The sequence below is a fragment of the Typopeltis vanoorti genome, chromosome 7 (assembly GCF_054136105.1).
Source record: "Typopeltis vanoorti isolate ZY-2024b chromosome 7, IOZ_Tvanoo_1.0, whole genome shotgun sequence".
NCBI classification, from domain to species: domain Eukaryota; kingdom Metazoa; phylum Arthropoda; class Arachnida; order Uropygi; family Thelyphonidae; genus Typopeltis; species Typopeltis vanoorti.
In genome coordinates this window covers 121,520,874-121,538,344 of record NC_143555.1, presented here as the reverse complement: position 1 = coordinate 121,538,344, position 17,471 = coordinate 121,520,874, and the positions used below count along the sequence as shown (strand labels likewise).

Below are 17,471 nucleotides of genomic sequence, written 5' to 3'. Positions count from 1 at the left end.
GTTGAAGATAAAAATAGAACTTGTTAAACACAAATACTAACTATAGGTAAATAAAGGACAATACATCATAGATGGCTGGCTATACCTGGAATAACACATATAAGAACAGATTGAGGGATGTAGCTTCAAAATTTGAGGAACAAATAGAGAAAAGGAAATATGATATAAACACATAAGTTGTTAAGGAAATCTTACAGTATAGATAATACAAGTGAACTTTTGCATACTTATGATGTGGAAGTAGAATTCAGAATCATCCTTGGAAGCTGGCTTAGGGTGAGTGAGGTGGAAAGTAAGTAGCAAGAAAGCAAGTGAGGTCTAGGTTTTTCTCATGGTGTGTGTATGTGTGTGTGTGTGTGTGTGTGTGTGGTGAGCATGTGAAATGGACTAACATTAAATAATGTGAATGTACATTCTGGGAATTCAGGAGATATGATTTAAATATAAGTGATGAAATGGACCATCCTGGACTTTTTATAGGAGCCTGCATAATAATAATAATAATAACATAATTAACATTACGAAGTATAAAGCACCTTCTATTTTTCTGTTACAGAACAGAAAAATAGAAGCCAGAGAACACATTAAGCTGAAGATAAAGTATAAAAGTGTATTGTTTCTAGTTTAATAATAATTAATAGAGCCACATCATTTTTCACAATGAATCAAAAATATTTTCTTTTCATAATTTATGAGCAATACTTTGTAAACTTTTTTTTTCATTCCATTATATACAAAGCTATTTAAGTAAACAGGTAATAGATGAATTTTAGAATTTATTGCAATACCACAACCTGGCTTACTGGAGAATGAAACTGACCTAAGGCTTAAGTTTCCAAAGTATGGTTTGGAGCACACACAATCTTCAAAGTGGGAAGCACAAAGCAAGTGTTAAATAATAATGATTTACTAAAAAATTAAAGATCTAAAAAAATATCCCTGAGGAGGCAAGGGATCTTAGCATATTGGTGGATAGGAATTTGAAGTTGAAAACATAGCAAGAGTTGCAAATACAACTCAGAGGATAATTGCGATGTTGAAACGAACCTTGACATGTAAGGATAAGGAAGTCATTTTGCTTCTTTTTAAGGCTTTGATAAGAATGCACTTGGATTGGCAAACAATAGCAATGGTGGGTTTCCATAGCATTCTTAGTTAAATATAATACAGATTTTCATCTTTCATGTAATCAGGTGTAAGACAAAGGTGCACATTAACTCAACTGTTATTTATCAACTGTATGGATCACATTATCAAGGAAAATGGTGTGAAACCTTATGTCAAAACTGGAGATGTTAATCTCATCTCTTTACACATATCATGTTATACTATTAAATAAATCCAGTACAAGTTTGCAGGATTTCCCAACTAAATTGAATAACTATTGCAATAGATTTGGTATGAAATCAAGGCAGAAACACTGAAAATATCAACTGCATCCTGAATGAAGAATCTATAGAATAAATAAAACATTTTGGCTATTTAGGCAGATTTGTTAGTGTACATGGCAAATTAAATATGGAAATAGGCAACAAAATTAGCAAAGTCGGTATGGTAAGAAGTCAACTGAATACAGTTATATGGAATTATTATTAGTATTATTATTATTATTATTATTATTATTATTATTCAGGCCTCCAAGGAGTCAAAAGACTCTTCGAGGGAGGTCCTTTCTAAGACAAAGTCTGTCAAGACTCATCGAGGGGAGGTCCCCCCCCTGAGAAACACAAAGTCTATCATACCACTCTTTAAACTCACTGACTGTACTCGCTCCCACCACTCCATCAGGCAATGCATTAAACGGCTCAACCACCCTCCACACAAAGAAACCACTCCTTACCCTCTTGCTCACAGTTTCCTTTCGTAACGTCCAGGGATGGCCTCTTGTCATCACTCCTTCCCGTTGCACAACCAAGCGAAAGAACTCCCCAGTGTCAACCCCGTAACCACCTCTCAACAGTTTAAAAGTCTCAATCATATCACCTCTCCTTCTTCTATCCACCAAACTCTGCAGTCCACATTCTCTCAGCTGATCCTCATAACTATCCTTGTACAGTCCTGAAACCATCTTTGTCATCCGTCTTTGTATCCTTTCCACAGTTAATTTATCCCCTTCAAATCCTGGGGACCAAATCTGAGAACAATAGTCCAAGTGTGGTCTGATCAGAGACTTATACAACGGAATGATAACCCTCTTATCGCTGCAGGTCAGTGTCCTTCTCATAATAGCAGCAATCCTCTGTGTTACCTTCACCACCTTTGCAATATGTCCCCTAAACTTCAGGTTTCTATCAATCATCAACCCCAGATCTCTTGTCTCCCCTACTTCCTCCAGTATAACTCCTCCCATAGAGTATGCAGCATCCCATCGATGTTTCCCAAACCTCAAGACCTTACATTTTGCTGCATTAAACTGACACCCCCATTCATTTGCCCATTTATCTAGCTTATTTAAATCCTCTTGCAGGGTTACCACATCTGCACTATTACTAATAATCCTTCCCAGCTTCGCATCATCCGCAAACAACTGAATATCCCCCTGCAATCCACTGGCTATGTCATTGATATAAAGGTTAAACAATATAGGTCCTAGTACTGAGCCCTGTGGGACCCCACTTGTAACCCTCTGCCTCCTGGAAACTGCTCCACCATACACAACTCTCTGATACCTATCAGACAGCCAATCCTGAATCCAGTTGACCAATCTGACATCCAGACCCATGTGCTGCAACTTAAATATCAGCTTATCATGTGGCACCCTGTCAAATGCCTTCGCCAAGTCTAAGAAAATTGCAGTATATGCCTTTCCCTCATCTAATGTTCTTGAAACTTTATTATAAAAGGCTAGCATATTGCTAAAACAAGAGCGTCCTTTCACAAATCCATGTTGATTCTCACAGATAACATTACCCTCATCTGCCCAATGCTGTATACGGTCCCTCACTACTATATATAAGATAAGAAAATAAGAAAATAAATAAGAAAATAAAATTAGTCAAAACACTAAATTAGCTGTATACAAGACATAGCAGTCACTGAATTAGAAACTATTATTTAATTCTGTGTTGGACATATAGGCATGCAACTGCCAGTGCCAATCCTCTTCAGTTCCCTGCTATAGTTCAGTGAGATATGGGTCAGGAACAGCTTTAGTCAAGTGCTGAACACAGGAAGTGCTATTTATCCACACAAGCCTTCTCAGACAATGGCGATCTCGTTCCTGACAGAATGTCTTAGGACCACAGTTATGCCTCTTAGACAAGCAATGTGGGTTATTTTACCACTGATTAAACACCTCACCTTTTAAGGATATTTTGCCTTTTGGGAAACCAGTCAGCTCTGCTGTTTTCAAAATTGTGGCTCCACCCAGACAGGTAACTATAATAAGCCTTATATCTAGGGGTCCCATACGTCCTGGTTTTCCCGGTTTTATTACTTCTGTCACGGCATCCCGATATGTTTAGTTTGGGACACTAAATGTCCCAGATTTTTTAGAATATAAAAATATTAACATTTCTAATAAGAATAAGTACAAGTCATAATATTTTTGGATGCTTTTAAAAATGTATGTTTACAAAACAAAAAGCAGAGACATATTTATTTTGTAGTTCGGTGAATTACCAGAAAGTTAGAATTTTGTGAAAACGATTTAGTTCTATACATTTCATTCAGCTGGAGAAAAGAATGTCAGAATGAGGGAGACAGTCGCCCAACTGTATGTTTAACTAATCGCAACCATGGCATCTATTTCGTTCATCTGGTCGGCCGTAAATTTTTAGCAATCTTTTGTCTCAAGCTTAGTTCGCATAGCCTACGATATGCAATGGTCCAAAATGTTTCTCATTGGTCGATATGTTTTTGAATATTAATGCGCCACGATAGTTCATTTTCTTTCAACCAATGAGAAACATTTCGGACCATCGGATATCGTACGCTATGCGAACTAAGCTTCGTGGGTCAGGCGCTAAATTATTTTTATATCGCTACAGGGTATGTGATATAACCTAGTTTTGAACTGTTCATTTCATATTCTTGCATTCTCATATTAATTGTGAATATTGTAATTTTTAAATTAATAAAGTTATACCATTTGTTACAAAATGCCCAAAAGAAAGTGTAATTTCAATGAAAAATTGAAGGATCTTTTTCCTTTCATTTCATACCAAAAAGCAGTGATTGTGATGATAGCTCAAGAGTGAAATGTAGCATGTGCCATGCAGAATTTAACATTGGCCACAGAGGTAAGGCAGATATAACTGACCATGTCAATACAAAAAAGTACAAGTTTGCTGTGTCTGCAAAAAGTTCAAGTCAATCATTGACATCATTTTTTGGGTATCAAAAGTTAGGTAGCCAAGAAATGGAGTTGGTTGCGCAAGAGGCTACATTTGTTTTTCATGCAGTTAAACACAATCACAGTTTCCAATCTATGGATTGTATGTCCTCTTCTATTTTAAAAAAATTCTTGAATAAGAAATTTTCATGTGCACAAACGAAGTGCAAGGCTATTATTATCAATGCCTTATCGCTACATGTAAAAAGTGAAATATTGGAAGATCTGAGGAATGTAAAATATTGTTGCATATCCATAGATGCATCTAATCATATTGATCTTAAGATTCTACCTATCAATGTGAGGTATTTCACTGTTGATAAAGGGATTTCAGCAAAAATATTAGAATTTTCTAGCCTTCCTGGAGAAACTTCTGATCTAATTTGTGATCCCATTTTAAATGCTTCCCAAAAATATAACATTACTGATAAAATAATAGGCATTTCAGCAGATAATATCAACACAAATTTTGGTGGATTAGAAAGGAAAGGTAAAATTAATGTTTTTACTAAATTACAAAACAAATTAAACAGAAAATTAATAGGTGTAGCTTAATTAATGTGCAGCTCACATTATACATAATGCTGTACAAACTGCTGCTGATATCTTACCAATAGATATTCAAACAATTTTGGGTAAAGTTTTCCAGCATTTTCACCAATTCACTGTCAGAGTTGAAAGTCTGAAATCTTTTTGTGATTTTGTCGAAACTGAATACAAGACTATTTTAGGTCATAGCAAAACATGATGGCTTTCACTGCAGCCATGTTTAATTCATTTTATTGAAATACATGATGGGCTTAAATCCCATTTCTTGTTTCATGATAAATGTCCAACTATTTTGAATACGTTTTTCAGTGATAAGAAATCTTTCATTTATCTTCTATTTTTAAAAAATCAGATGAAAATATTTTCTGAGGCAATCCAGCGAATCTAAAGAGAATATGCTACAGGTTGTGAGGTAAAAAAGAGATAGATATTCTTATTACGAAAATTTTATTGTGTGAAAAGGAGAAGTATTTACCCAGTGAAGTGAAAATCAAAATGAAAAATCTTTGTGAAGAAGGTTTAATGACTGAATCATCATTTAGAGACAACATCTCCAATTTCTACTTCACTGCAATTCAATATATTCAAGAATGGACTCAAAATCAGTTTAGTGTATTTACTAAAATGGAATGGGCTTGCTTGAACACACCTGTATCTTGGGAAAATTTAATGGAATGTGTCAAAGAAATTAAGACCATCTTACCAAATTTCAACTTAAATGAAGAGAACTTATTTGATGAGTACAGCCATGTTAAAATGTATGCAACTGAGTATAAAATTAATGAATGGAATAATGCCAGCTGTAAACTTGAGGATAGGTGGAAAGAAATCTTTGGTCATTTTAAAAAAGGAACAAATTACTTACAGTAAAATAGCTTCAATTATAAGTTTTTGTTTGACCTTACCAGGATCAAATGCTTCTATTGAATGAATTTTTTCGTTGATGAATTCGTTATGGACAAATGAAAGGAATCGCTTGCAACTGGACACAGTTAAATCTATCATGCTTGTTAAAATCCATTACAGAAACATGTCATGTTCAGAGTTTTTCAATATAGCATCTAAGAATCGACAACTCTTGCACAAAATTCATTCTTCAACCAAATATAATAATGATATAATAAAGTAGCAGTAAAATGGGACAGGCAACGACCAGCTGTAATGTACAAGAAGAGGCAGAATAAGGAAGAGATGGGGTATATATTAAAAATTAATTATAAATTTGTTTTTATTTTTTTTAATTTTTAAATAAAATAAAATAAATTAAATTTATTTATTTTTCATATAATTTCAGATATTATGCATCTAACACAATATGCATAAGGCTTGTGTTGTTTATATTTTATATTTTATTGTATTTACATTGTAGTCTCCGTTTTATTGACTTATTAACATTTTATATCTTTATTCTATGTCTTTATATTTCACATACTTATTAATGTTTGATTTAAGTGTTTAAATATTGTCATCTGTGTTTAAGTGTTGTTATTAGAATTCTATTTATTTGACTTATGTATAAACATTTATGTTATCTACATTAATAAATCAAATTCAAATTTAAATAAATATTTAATTTTTTTATTTTAAAATACATAATGTTAACGAATAAAATTTATTTCTCTTAACCTTTAATTCTACAAAATTTATTGTGTCCCGGTTTTTTGTTTTCAAAAAATGGGATCCCTACTTATATTTACAGACAAAACATACTAGTTGTGGAAGTGGTGGAGGTGGGCGGTAGATGGAGATGATTCGTAGTAGTGGTTCGGTGTAGTGGTTGAGACAGTTGTAGGTGTCCTCCGCGATGAGTCTTCGGACTCCTTGGAGGTGTCAGGAATAATAATAATAATAATATCAGAATCTGAAACATCCCTTGTTTTACCCATTATGTTCATTTGTATTTGAATATATCATTTGTATTCTGGTTTATCAATTTGTTTAACAGTTGTGAAGTTACAAAAAACATCTAATATGTGTAATTAATCTTCAATGTGTGTGTGATAACAGGACCTCCAGATGAGTCTTTGACTCCATGAGGTCTTGGGGTAATAATAATAATAGTAATAATAATAATAATAATAATAAAACTTTTATGTACCATTACCCCTGATGATGTAAGTCTTATGACACATGAAACTTGTCAGGTTTTTTAATTGTTTATTTTTAATAAACTCTTTATATTACAATGTGGTCTCAATACCGAATACCCATAGAACCTTTATCAGGGCGGCTTTTCAACTGCAAGACATAGCCAGCCTCATATGGCAGTGGCAGAGTTTTTCCTCCCAGAAATCTTGTTATTAATCCTGCATAACAGGCAAGCCAGCCAGAAGAAACCACACAATTTGCAACCATAGCAAATTCATATAGGATTAACTGTAGTATCATGAGTGTTATCAGGTTTCTATAATGTCAAGTTACTTGGCCATGACAAGGCATTGAGTCTAAACACAAAAGGAAAGATGGAATGGAATGAGATGGGTTAAAAACGAGCCACTCAAACAGCTAAGTACATAATCAAGATAAGTGGTATTGAGAAGTATGCCACTGAAGTATGTTAATAAGATTTCTGCAAGTGCACAAACAGTTCTTCTCACTAAAGTAAAGTATTGACAATATTAACAAAGGAATTAAGCAAATAATTTTATAATTTTTATCACAGTATTTCAAGCCACTATATTAAAACATTTAAATTAATTAATTTTCATTTTAATATAACAAACTAAATAAAGGAATATGACTTTTAACTCACATGTAACTATAAGCTGACATGAGGCAGATGCCTCTCCAAGTTCATTTGAAACTTTTACACTATATTTTCCTGCATCAGATTTTGTGACATTTTTAATAACTAATGTAACTGCTGATTCATCCTCAAATAAAAGGCGGAAACGTCCTCCCATTTCAACATGTTTTCCATCTTTAGTCCTGTATTAAAATATTTTATTTAATAATTTAAGATACATTGATTTCTGAAAATATATTATTATTATTATTAGATGATTTTCTCCATGCAGTCTTGAAGACTGATCATAGGGAGATCCCACACTACCCTTATTCACACCATACTTACATACCACTCCTTAAACTCATTCACTGTCAGGGCACACATACACACCAACACACACACACACTCACAAAAAAAAAACCTCTGACAGTCTATTACACTTATTCGACACTATCCAAGCAAAAAAAATTAAGTCTTTACACCATTACTAACCACATTCTTACACAATTCCCAAGGGCTCTATCTAATCATCATGTATTGAAATATTTCTTTTGTGTTAATCTTATAGAACCTCTTTAGTAACTTATACATTTCTATCATGTCCCTTTTCCTCTGCCTATCAATTAAATTCTGCAATCCACACCTTTAATCTATCTGCATAGGTGAAGAATTCCACAGGCTTGTCATCAGCTTGGTCATTCATCTCTGCATACTCTCCTCCACACCACCTCCTGATCCCCAAAGTACCCAGATACAAAATCTGTACATAATAGTGCAGATGCATCTGAATCATAGTCTTATAAAGAAGGATAATAACTTTTCTATATTTACCTGTCAATGTGTGCTTCAACATCCAAGTAATCCTCATGTTGGAGGCTTAATGGATTTTTTACAACACTCAAAAAGAATTAAAATAGAATTTAATACTTCCTATATTTCGTCCTAGTCACTAGGACATCTACGGGGATTACAAAAACAATTAATGTAACATGCACACGTCAAACCTTACAATACTAAGCTCAACCACGTGGGTGACACTAAAGTCCTATCTAGGTGGAGTGCCCTCTAAGGGCGGTAGTAGGTGGCCTGGAATGTAAGGTGGGACCTCTGGTGATGAGTGTTTCCCATATCTTTGGAAGCTTAATGCAACCATATTTATTAAGATTTGGTTGGTTTCTGAGAGCTGCTGCTTCTAAAAAAAGTCTCTCTTTCTTGAATTTGCTGTGGTGGAGCATGGTGGTTTTCTTCCATGATACTCTGTTGGTGGTGTCCAAAACATGGTCAGCCAAGCCTGAATGGCCATAGTTGTGTTTACAGATGTCAGACTTGTGTTCCTCCAGGCAGATGGATGCTGATCTGCCTGTCTGTCCAAAGTACGCCAGCTTACAGGAACAGGGTACTTTGTAAACTCCAGGCAGCAAGAGAGGAGGGAGCTGATCTTTCGTAGAACGGATAAGGGTAGCAAGTTTGCGGTAGGGCTTATATGCTGTGTATAGGTTGTACTTTTTTAGTATCTTGGCTATTTTTTCAGATGTGCCACAGATGTAGGGTATGGTGATGGCATTTTTAAAATCTTGTTGATGAGAAGGACGGGGAAAGGGCAAGGAACTGATTATTTTTTCTATGGCTACAGCGAACACAGTATCAAAAAAATAATCAGTTCCTCCCCCTTTCCCCGTCCTTCTCGTCAACAAGATCTTAAAAATGCCATCACCATAGGAAAGAGGACAAGGCGCCATCCCTAAAAGTTACAAAAGTAAGCTGTGAGCAGGAGGGTGAAGAATGGTTTCTTTGCATGGAGGGTGGTTGAACTGTACAGTGCATTGCCTGATAGAGTGGTGAGAACATGAACGGTCAATGAGTTCAAGGAGTGGTATGATAGTCTCTAGGATGGGCCTCCCACAATGAGTCTTGGAGACCTGAATCATAATAATAATACTAATAATAAGTTGATGAGGGGGGGAGGGGGGGGGGGTTGTTACCAGATTAATATGAAGGAGATTTTTCATAGAGTAGTGAGAAGCAAGAGTGTGAGCAGGGAAGTGAGAAGTAGGTTCTTTACATGGAGAGTGATTGACGAGTGGAATACACTACCTGATAGTGTGATGAGTGCAGAAACTGTGAATGGGTTTAAGGCACAATTCAAGGATCTTTCACATGAGTATAGACCTCCTACAATGAGTACTTTGACTCTATGGATGTCAGATGGCAGTAATAATAATAATAATAGGTACAAACCTTCTCCTTCCCTTCCATGCTCACACCTTCCTTATACAGTTTCCAGGCATGGGCTCTTTTTTTACCATGCCTTTTGCCATTCTATGAAAATCACCTCCCCATTCAACTGGTAACATCACCTTACATGTCTCAATCAGACATAAGAGACATATTCCAGAGATCTGACAATACCTTTGTCAGTCTTCTCTCAGAGAATTCTCCAATATATCCTTATTGGAGGTCAGATTTCTACACAGTTTATCTCACATTTCTACATAGAATCTGTATATGATGTGATCAGGGTCTTTCACAATGGAGCCATAACTCTGTATTTCTGCACATCTTCATCATTGCCATATTCCATTGTGATCTCTTCACAGTTTTAGCAATGTGATTCCTAAATTTTAGTTCTATCACCATTACTACTTCTAGATATCTGATCTCCAAGAAAATATAAAATTATAAATTATATGAATAAAATTATATAAATAAAAATTAGAAATGAGAAATTTCTAATTTCAATAAATGCCTTGGTTTTCTCATGCTTCATTTCAAGGTCATGCTGTATACTATAATCACAAACTTGAAGTCTTGTGTTCCACACACACATTAATGTATGTATGTATATAACACAATATGTATAAATATGTAATGTATGTATATATGTGTGGAACATCAGTAATATGGAATACTACTGATAGCACTTATATACCTGTGACATACGACTACATAAGGTAAACAGATATTTCCCTGTGAACCAACTGTATGTCTATATGCAATCAAATGGTAAATGGAAAATAATTTATAGACTTCAAAAGAGATGTTATCACTATATGCCATACCAGTGACTGTTTTAAGGTAACGGCAAACCCAGCGCCCTCCATGGGCCCTGCTCTTTGGGGGGGGGGCATTCTCTTAAAATAGAGAAACTAAACAAATTTTCAGTGCTCGACATGGGTGGGTTAAAATATTACATAACCGTAATATAACTTGATTCAAAGTATTTTATGAAAATGCTATGAGGAAATAACTTAGAATTACGTTGAAAAGCTTAATTTAGTTTTGTCGATTGTCGTTTTCAAACTCTGGTTACAAGAAACTGGTTAAATAAAAACTGCTATTAAACTTCATTTATTTCAGTGCTAAGCTATCAGCTACTCGCTTTTATGGAATTAACATGAACTTGATTTGGTGCATCCTACATCGACAGTCGCAAGTTTCTGATCAACGCATTGTTGATAATGCTTATGTACAAAAGTTTTGTGCGCCAAAGCTGATATAACCCAAATCGAACCTTGGAAATTATACTGGAACTTCTAAATTTTTATTTCGAGCACTACAAAATATAATACATAAATGAATAGAAACTTTTTTAAATCTCGAACAACTTTCATAGCTGGAATGCTGCAACAATGAATGAATCTTCTTGTGCAGTCTGCAGGTGATTGTTGAGTACCAACTGCAATATATACATTGCAGTTCAGGTTCAGCTTTCTGCTTTACAAGTTTAAACTAGTAGATAAGTATATTGTGTTACTGCCTTGGTCTAGTTAGAAAATAGTTAAAAGTTATAAGCAAGTCATAGGGATATTAGGAGAACATGCTTCCCCTCAGTATGAAACGTTACTAAAGTGGTTGTGCAAAACAAAAGAAAATAAAAGAACAGGCAAAGGCAATTCAAAAACTTCCAAAACTAAACTTTTTTTAAGAGCAGTGAAAGTGAAGTTGTTGGAGAGAATGAACCACGTAAGGAAAGGGAAAATATGGAATCGCCAGCAAATTCTGTTTCAAGTAAGTCCTTGTGCAGTAATAGTATACAGAAAGAAACAACCTCTGCTTGTACTACAGCAAATGTAAGTACAAATAATGACAATTATAAGAGTTCCGATCCTGGACTATGGCCAATGGTAAATCATATCTTACAGGAATACTGGGTTTAAAAAGGTCCATCCAAATGCCAAAATAATCAGTGCAGCTTTAGTCAATCAGCCCGAGAATATATGGTAGGAAGTAACAACTCAGATAAAGAAACTAGGTATTTAACATCAGCAATGTTTTCGTGACAGTTGTCGAATGGAGAAACTCAAATTCGAGATTGGCTTATTTATTTTCCCACAAAGGAAAAGTATATTGTTTTGTTTGTAAATTGTTTTCAACTTCTGATTCCCCGTTTATGAGCGGATTCAATGATTGGAAACATGGAATAAAGGCCATTTCACATCATGAGAATGGGGCAGAACACAGAAAATGCATGATGACATACTGCAGTCGTTTAAAAGTGCATGGGCGTATAAACACACAATTGGTAATCCAGTTCGACAGTGAGCATCAGTACTGGATAGAAGTATTGAAAAGAATAATTGCAGTTATAAAATTTTTAGTGTCTAGAGGCCTGCTGCTAAGAGGAGACAACCAACTATAGGCTCACCTAAGAATGGCAATTATTTAGCATTTTGGAACTGATCAGTCAGTTTGATCCATTTTTATGTGAACATATAAAGAAGTATGGTAATGCAGGAAAAGGGTCCCATCATATCTATCAGCTACTATTTGTGAAGAATTCATACAAATTACGGGAGTTAAAGTGTTGGAAACTATTGTCACCGAAGTACAGAAAGCTAAGTATTATTCCATATCAGTGGACTCAACACTTGATATCACACACGTAGACCAACTGACATTTATAATAAGATATGTTTCTGGAGATATTCCTAAAGAGAGATTTTTACAAGTTTATTTCCATTCATGGGCATAAAGCAAATATTCTTGCTGACGTAGTCATGACTTTTTTGGATCAAAATAATATACCACTAATGAATTGTAGAGGTCACTCCTATGATAACACAGCAAATATGTCAGGGCATTATTCAGGATTAAAGGCTAAAATTAAGGAATGAAATAAATATGCATTGTATATACCATGCGCAGGACATTCCTTGAACCTTGTAGGTGTTCATGCAGTAAATAGTATCTTAAATGTCAACCATTTATTTTGATTTGGTTCAAAATCTTTACAATTTCTTTTCATCTTCGCCTTATCATTGGGAAATAATAGTTTCGCATTTGGGATCTTGGCTTAAAGTGATAACGCAATTGTCAAGAACTTGGTGGTCTGCACATACAGATGCAGTAAGTGCTCTATACGAAGGTTATGAAGAAATCAGATTGAGTTTGGATGATTTAGGAGGGAGTCAGGAATCATCAGAAACATGGCTTACAGCTCAGGATTTAAGAGACAAACTAGAAACAACTTTTCTGACTATTTTTTGGAATGACATACTGAAACGATTTAACAGAGTGAGCCAAGTCCTCCAGAAAGAAAGCACGAACTTATCTACTGCTATGAAATTGCTGAAGTCCTTAAAGGCATTTGTAACTGAGAAATGAAACTGTTTAGAGGACTATGAATCCCAAGTGAAAGAAAAGTCACAGGATAAGAACTACCAGGATTTGTATAAACAATGCAGCAGCACTCTAATATTATTATTATTATTATTATTCAGGCCTCCAAGGAGTCAAAAGACTCATTGAGGGAGGTCCTTCCTAAGACATAAAGTCTGTCAAGACTCACTGAGGAGAGGTCCCCCCCCCCTGAGAAACACAAAGTCTATCATACCACTCTTTAAACTCACTGACTGTTCTCACTCGCACCACTCCATCAGGCAATGCATTCCATGGCTCAACCACCCTCCACACAAAGAAACCACTCCTTACCCTCTTGCTCACAGTTTCCTTTCATAACTTCCAGGGATGGCCTCTTGTCATCACTCCTTCCCGCTGATCAACCAAGTGAAAGAACTCCCCAGTGTCAACCCTGTAGCCACCTCTCAACAGTTTAAAAGTCTCAATCATATCACCTCTCCTTCTTCTATTCACCAAACTCTGCAGTCCACATTCTCTCAGCCAATCCTCATAACTATCCTTGTACAGTCCTGAAACCATCTTTGTCATCCGTCTTTGTATCCTTTCCACAGTTAATTTATCCCCTTCAAATCCTGGGGACCAAATCTGAGAACAATAGTCCAAGTGTGGTCTGATCAGAGACTTATACAACGGAATGATAACCCTCTTATCTCTACAGGTCAGTGTCCTTCTCATAATAGCAGCAATCCTCTGTGTTACCTTCACCACCTTTGCAATATGTCCCCTAAACTTCAGGTTTCTATCAACCATCAACCCCAGATCTCTTGTCTCCCCTACTTCCTCCAGTATAACTCCTCCTATAGAGTATGCAGCATCCCATCGATGTTTCCCAAACCTCAAGACCTTACATTTTGCTGCATTAAACTGACACCCCCATTCATTTGCCCATTCTCATAATAGCAGCAATCCTCTGTGTTACCTTCACCACCTTTGCAATATGTCCCCTAAACTTCAGGTTTCTATCAACCATCAACCCCAGATCTCTTGTCTCCCCTACTTCCTCCAGTATAACTCCTCCTATAGAGTATGCAGCATCCCATCGATGTTTCCCAAACCTCAAGACCTTACATTTTGCTGCATTAAACTGACACCCCCATTCATTTGCCCATTTATCTAGCTTATTTAAATCCTCTTGCAGGGCTACCACATCTGCACTATTACTAATAATCCTTCCCAGCTTCGCATCATCTGCAAACAACTGAATATCCCCCTGCAATCCACTGGCTATGTCATTGATATAAAGGTTAAACAATATAGGTCCTAGTACTGAGCCCTGTGGGACCCCACTTGTAACCCTCTGCCTCCTGGAAACTGCTCCACCATACACAACTCTCTGATACCTATCAGACAGCCAATCCTGAATCCAGTTGACCAATCTGACATCCAGACCCATGTGCTGCAACTTAAATATCAGCTTATCATGTGGCACCCTGTCAAATGCCTTCGCCAAGTCTAAGAAAATTGCAGTATATGCCTTTCCCTCATCTAATGTTCTTGTAACTTTATTATAAAAGGCTAGCATATTGCTAAAACAAGAGCGTCCTTTCACAAATCCATGTTGATTCTCACAGATAACATTACCCTCATCTGCCCAATGCTGTACACGGTCCCTCACTACTTTCTCCAAGATCTTAACAACTACTGATGACACACAGACTGGCCTATAATTAGACACTTCCAGTCTGTTACCACCCTTATGCAATGGCACTATCTTACCTTCCTTCCATTCCCTGGGCACCTTTGCCAAAGCCAGACTTTCATTGAAAAGCCACGTTAAAGGTACTGTCAATTCCCTAGCACATTCTCTCAAAACTCGTGGCGAAATACCATCCAGTCCCACAGCTTTACTGACATCCAGAGTACTCAGTATCTGAAACACACTCTCCTCCTGTACCTCCAGACCTCGTACCAGTCCTATCCCTCTAGCATTAAAACTGACTCCTCTAGGATGAAATACTCCAATAAAGTGTTCATTGAACATTTCCACTATGTCCTCTGCATCAGTCACTCTATTCCCATTTTTATCCCACAATATCATTCTTCCACAGTCATTTCTCCTCCTACTGGCCACATAGCTAAAAAATTCCCTAGGATTTTCTTTGGATCTTAGGGCCAATCTCCTCTCATATTCCAGTTTCGCTTTTCTTACCACACTAGTCACTTTTCTGGCCTGTGTCTTATATTCCTCATGCATCTCTTCACCTATCTCCTTATATCTCTTCCATACCCTCTTTTTCGCATGCAATTCCTGTTTAATATTGTTTGTCATCCACTTTACTCCAAATTGCATCCTCTTCTTCACTCGTGGTATACAACTTAGCATTGCTGATAACAAATATTCTTTCACAATTTCCCACGCACTGGTGATATCCCGGCCTTCCAATTCCTCCCTCCATGAAACTTCCCGAAGTTGACGTCTAAGACTATCATAATCACCTGCCTTATAATTCCACATAAGTTCCCGTCTCTTTGATACTCCTGCATGTCTATTCATTTTCCAAGTCAACACCATATGATCACTCTCTCCAACTGGTGGGAGAGACTTCAACTCAGTTATTATCAACTCTTCTGATGCTATAACCAAATCCAAAATTTTTGAACCTCTTGTTCCCTCTGTTACATGTTGCCTAAGACATTTGTCCCTCAAGAATTCTAGAAATTCCATTCCCCTATTGCTACATGCATCTTCCTCTCTCCAATTTATACTACTGAAGTTAAAATCTCCAATAACAATCATTCTTCTTGCACTTGCCAAACTTAGCTGTCTAAACATCTCCTGGTCCCCATCCTCTGTGCTCCTGGGTCTGTAGCAACACCCCACTAAATATCCTGTCTTGCCTACCTCTACCTCACACCATACACTCTCAAAATCATTTGTCTCACTTCCTTCCAAATTCTCCACTCTTAGAGGACATAGATCATCACTTATCATAAGCAGTACTCCACCACTACGCTTTCCCCTCCTATCCTGACGAAAAATGCTATACCCAGCGACTTCTATTCCTGTTGTTATATCCCCTTCTGTCAACCACGTCTCAGTGATCGCAATAATTTTTGGCCAGGCTGATGCTATCTGCGCCACCATAGAAACACAGACGACTCAGATGTGCAACTTAAGGGCAGCAGGAAATTTAGAGTGGACACATACTTACCAATCATAGATTCCTTGGTAACTAGTTTGGATATGCGAGAAAAACAGTACAACGAAATATTTAATAAATTTGACTTCTTAGAAACTCTTCTTACTTTAGATGATCAAGACATAAAAACTCACTGTGATGATCTAGCCAACTTAGCGAAGACCTTACTTCTACAGAACTATTCATGTAATGTCTCCACTTTAGATCACACATGATGATGGATATAGAATCAGTGAAGAAAGCAAACATAGGTGATAAGACCTTAACCACAAATGAAGAAGAAGACCGTGTTACCATTAACAAAATTTACGCTTATATGCATAATGAACATATATTTTCAGTGTTTCCTATTATGGAAATCTCTATGAGGATTTTTTTTTTCAATGATGGTTACTAATGCCTGCAATGAACGTTCATTTTCTAAATTGAAATTACTATAAAATGAATTAAGAAACAGCATGGTACAGTCACGATTAAACCACCTAAGTTTAATGATCACTGAACATGAGGTTTTACAAAATATTAACTTTGATGACCTAATACATGATTTTGCCACATCAAAATGTAGAAAAGTCACTTTATAATGTTAGTTTTGCTATGGGGGAAGCATGTGAGTGGGAAGGAGTGAATTGTTGTGTTATTTTTGTTTTGAATATCACCTTCACATCCACCAATGGAATTACTTGGGACTTCAAAATCAATGAGTATCTTATTATTATTATTATTATTATTGAACATTAGGAAATGATATAGGGGGACCTCACATTTCTCTTCCCGCCAGAAGCCCAAGAAGGTGTTGATTCGGCCCTGCCAGTGACATACCCATTCATGACAATGGTATCCATTAATAACTCAAAATCAAGTTTATGATGATGTGGAAACAGTCAACCAGGAATTCAAATCACTAACATGGTCAAAGAATCAGTAGACTCTTTGAACACATTAGTAATGGAACACTGTGTGCAAAGAGTTGCACAGTCTCAGTTTCTAAAAAAGGCTGAATGCATATAAGCCAAACATTAACTATGGTAATTAATAGTCCAAACTACACTGGTGTAAAGAATATTGTGATTGATCCATA

The 17,471-nt window shown here is 36.2% G+C and overlaps 1 protein-coding gene across 1 annotated transcript in view; it reads right to left on the bottom strand.

The window, feature by feature from the left end:
• LOC150105008 (protein Obscurin-like) overlaps positions 1-17,471 on the bottom strand; it is a 790,953-nt gene that overhangs the window by 507,353 nt on the left and 266,129 nt on the right. The window contains exon 28 of the mRNA XM_090395103.1: positions 7,635-7,810. Within this exon, the coding sequence (XP_090251229.1) occupies positions 7,635-7,810 (176 nt within the window). The remainder of the gene's footprint in view (positions 1-7,634; positions 7,811-17,471) is intronic.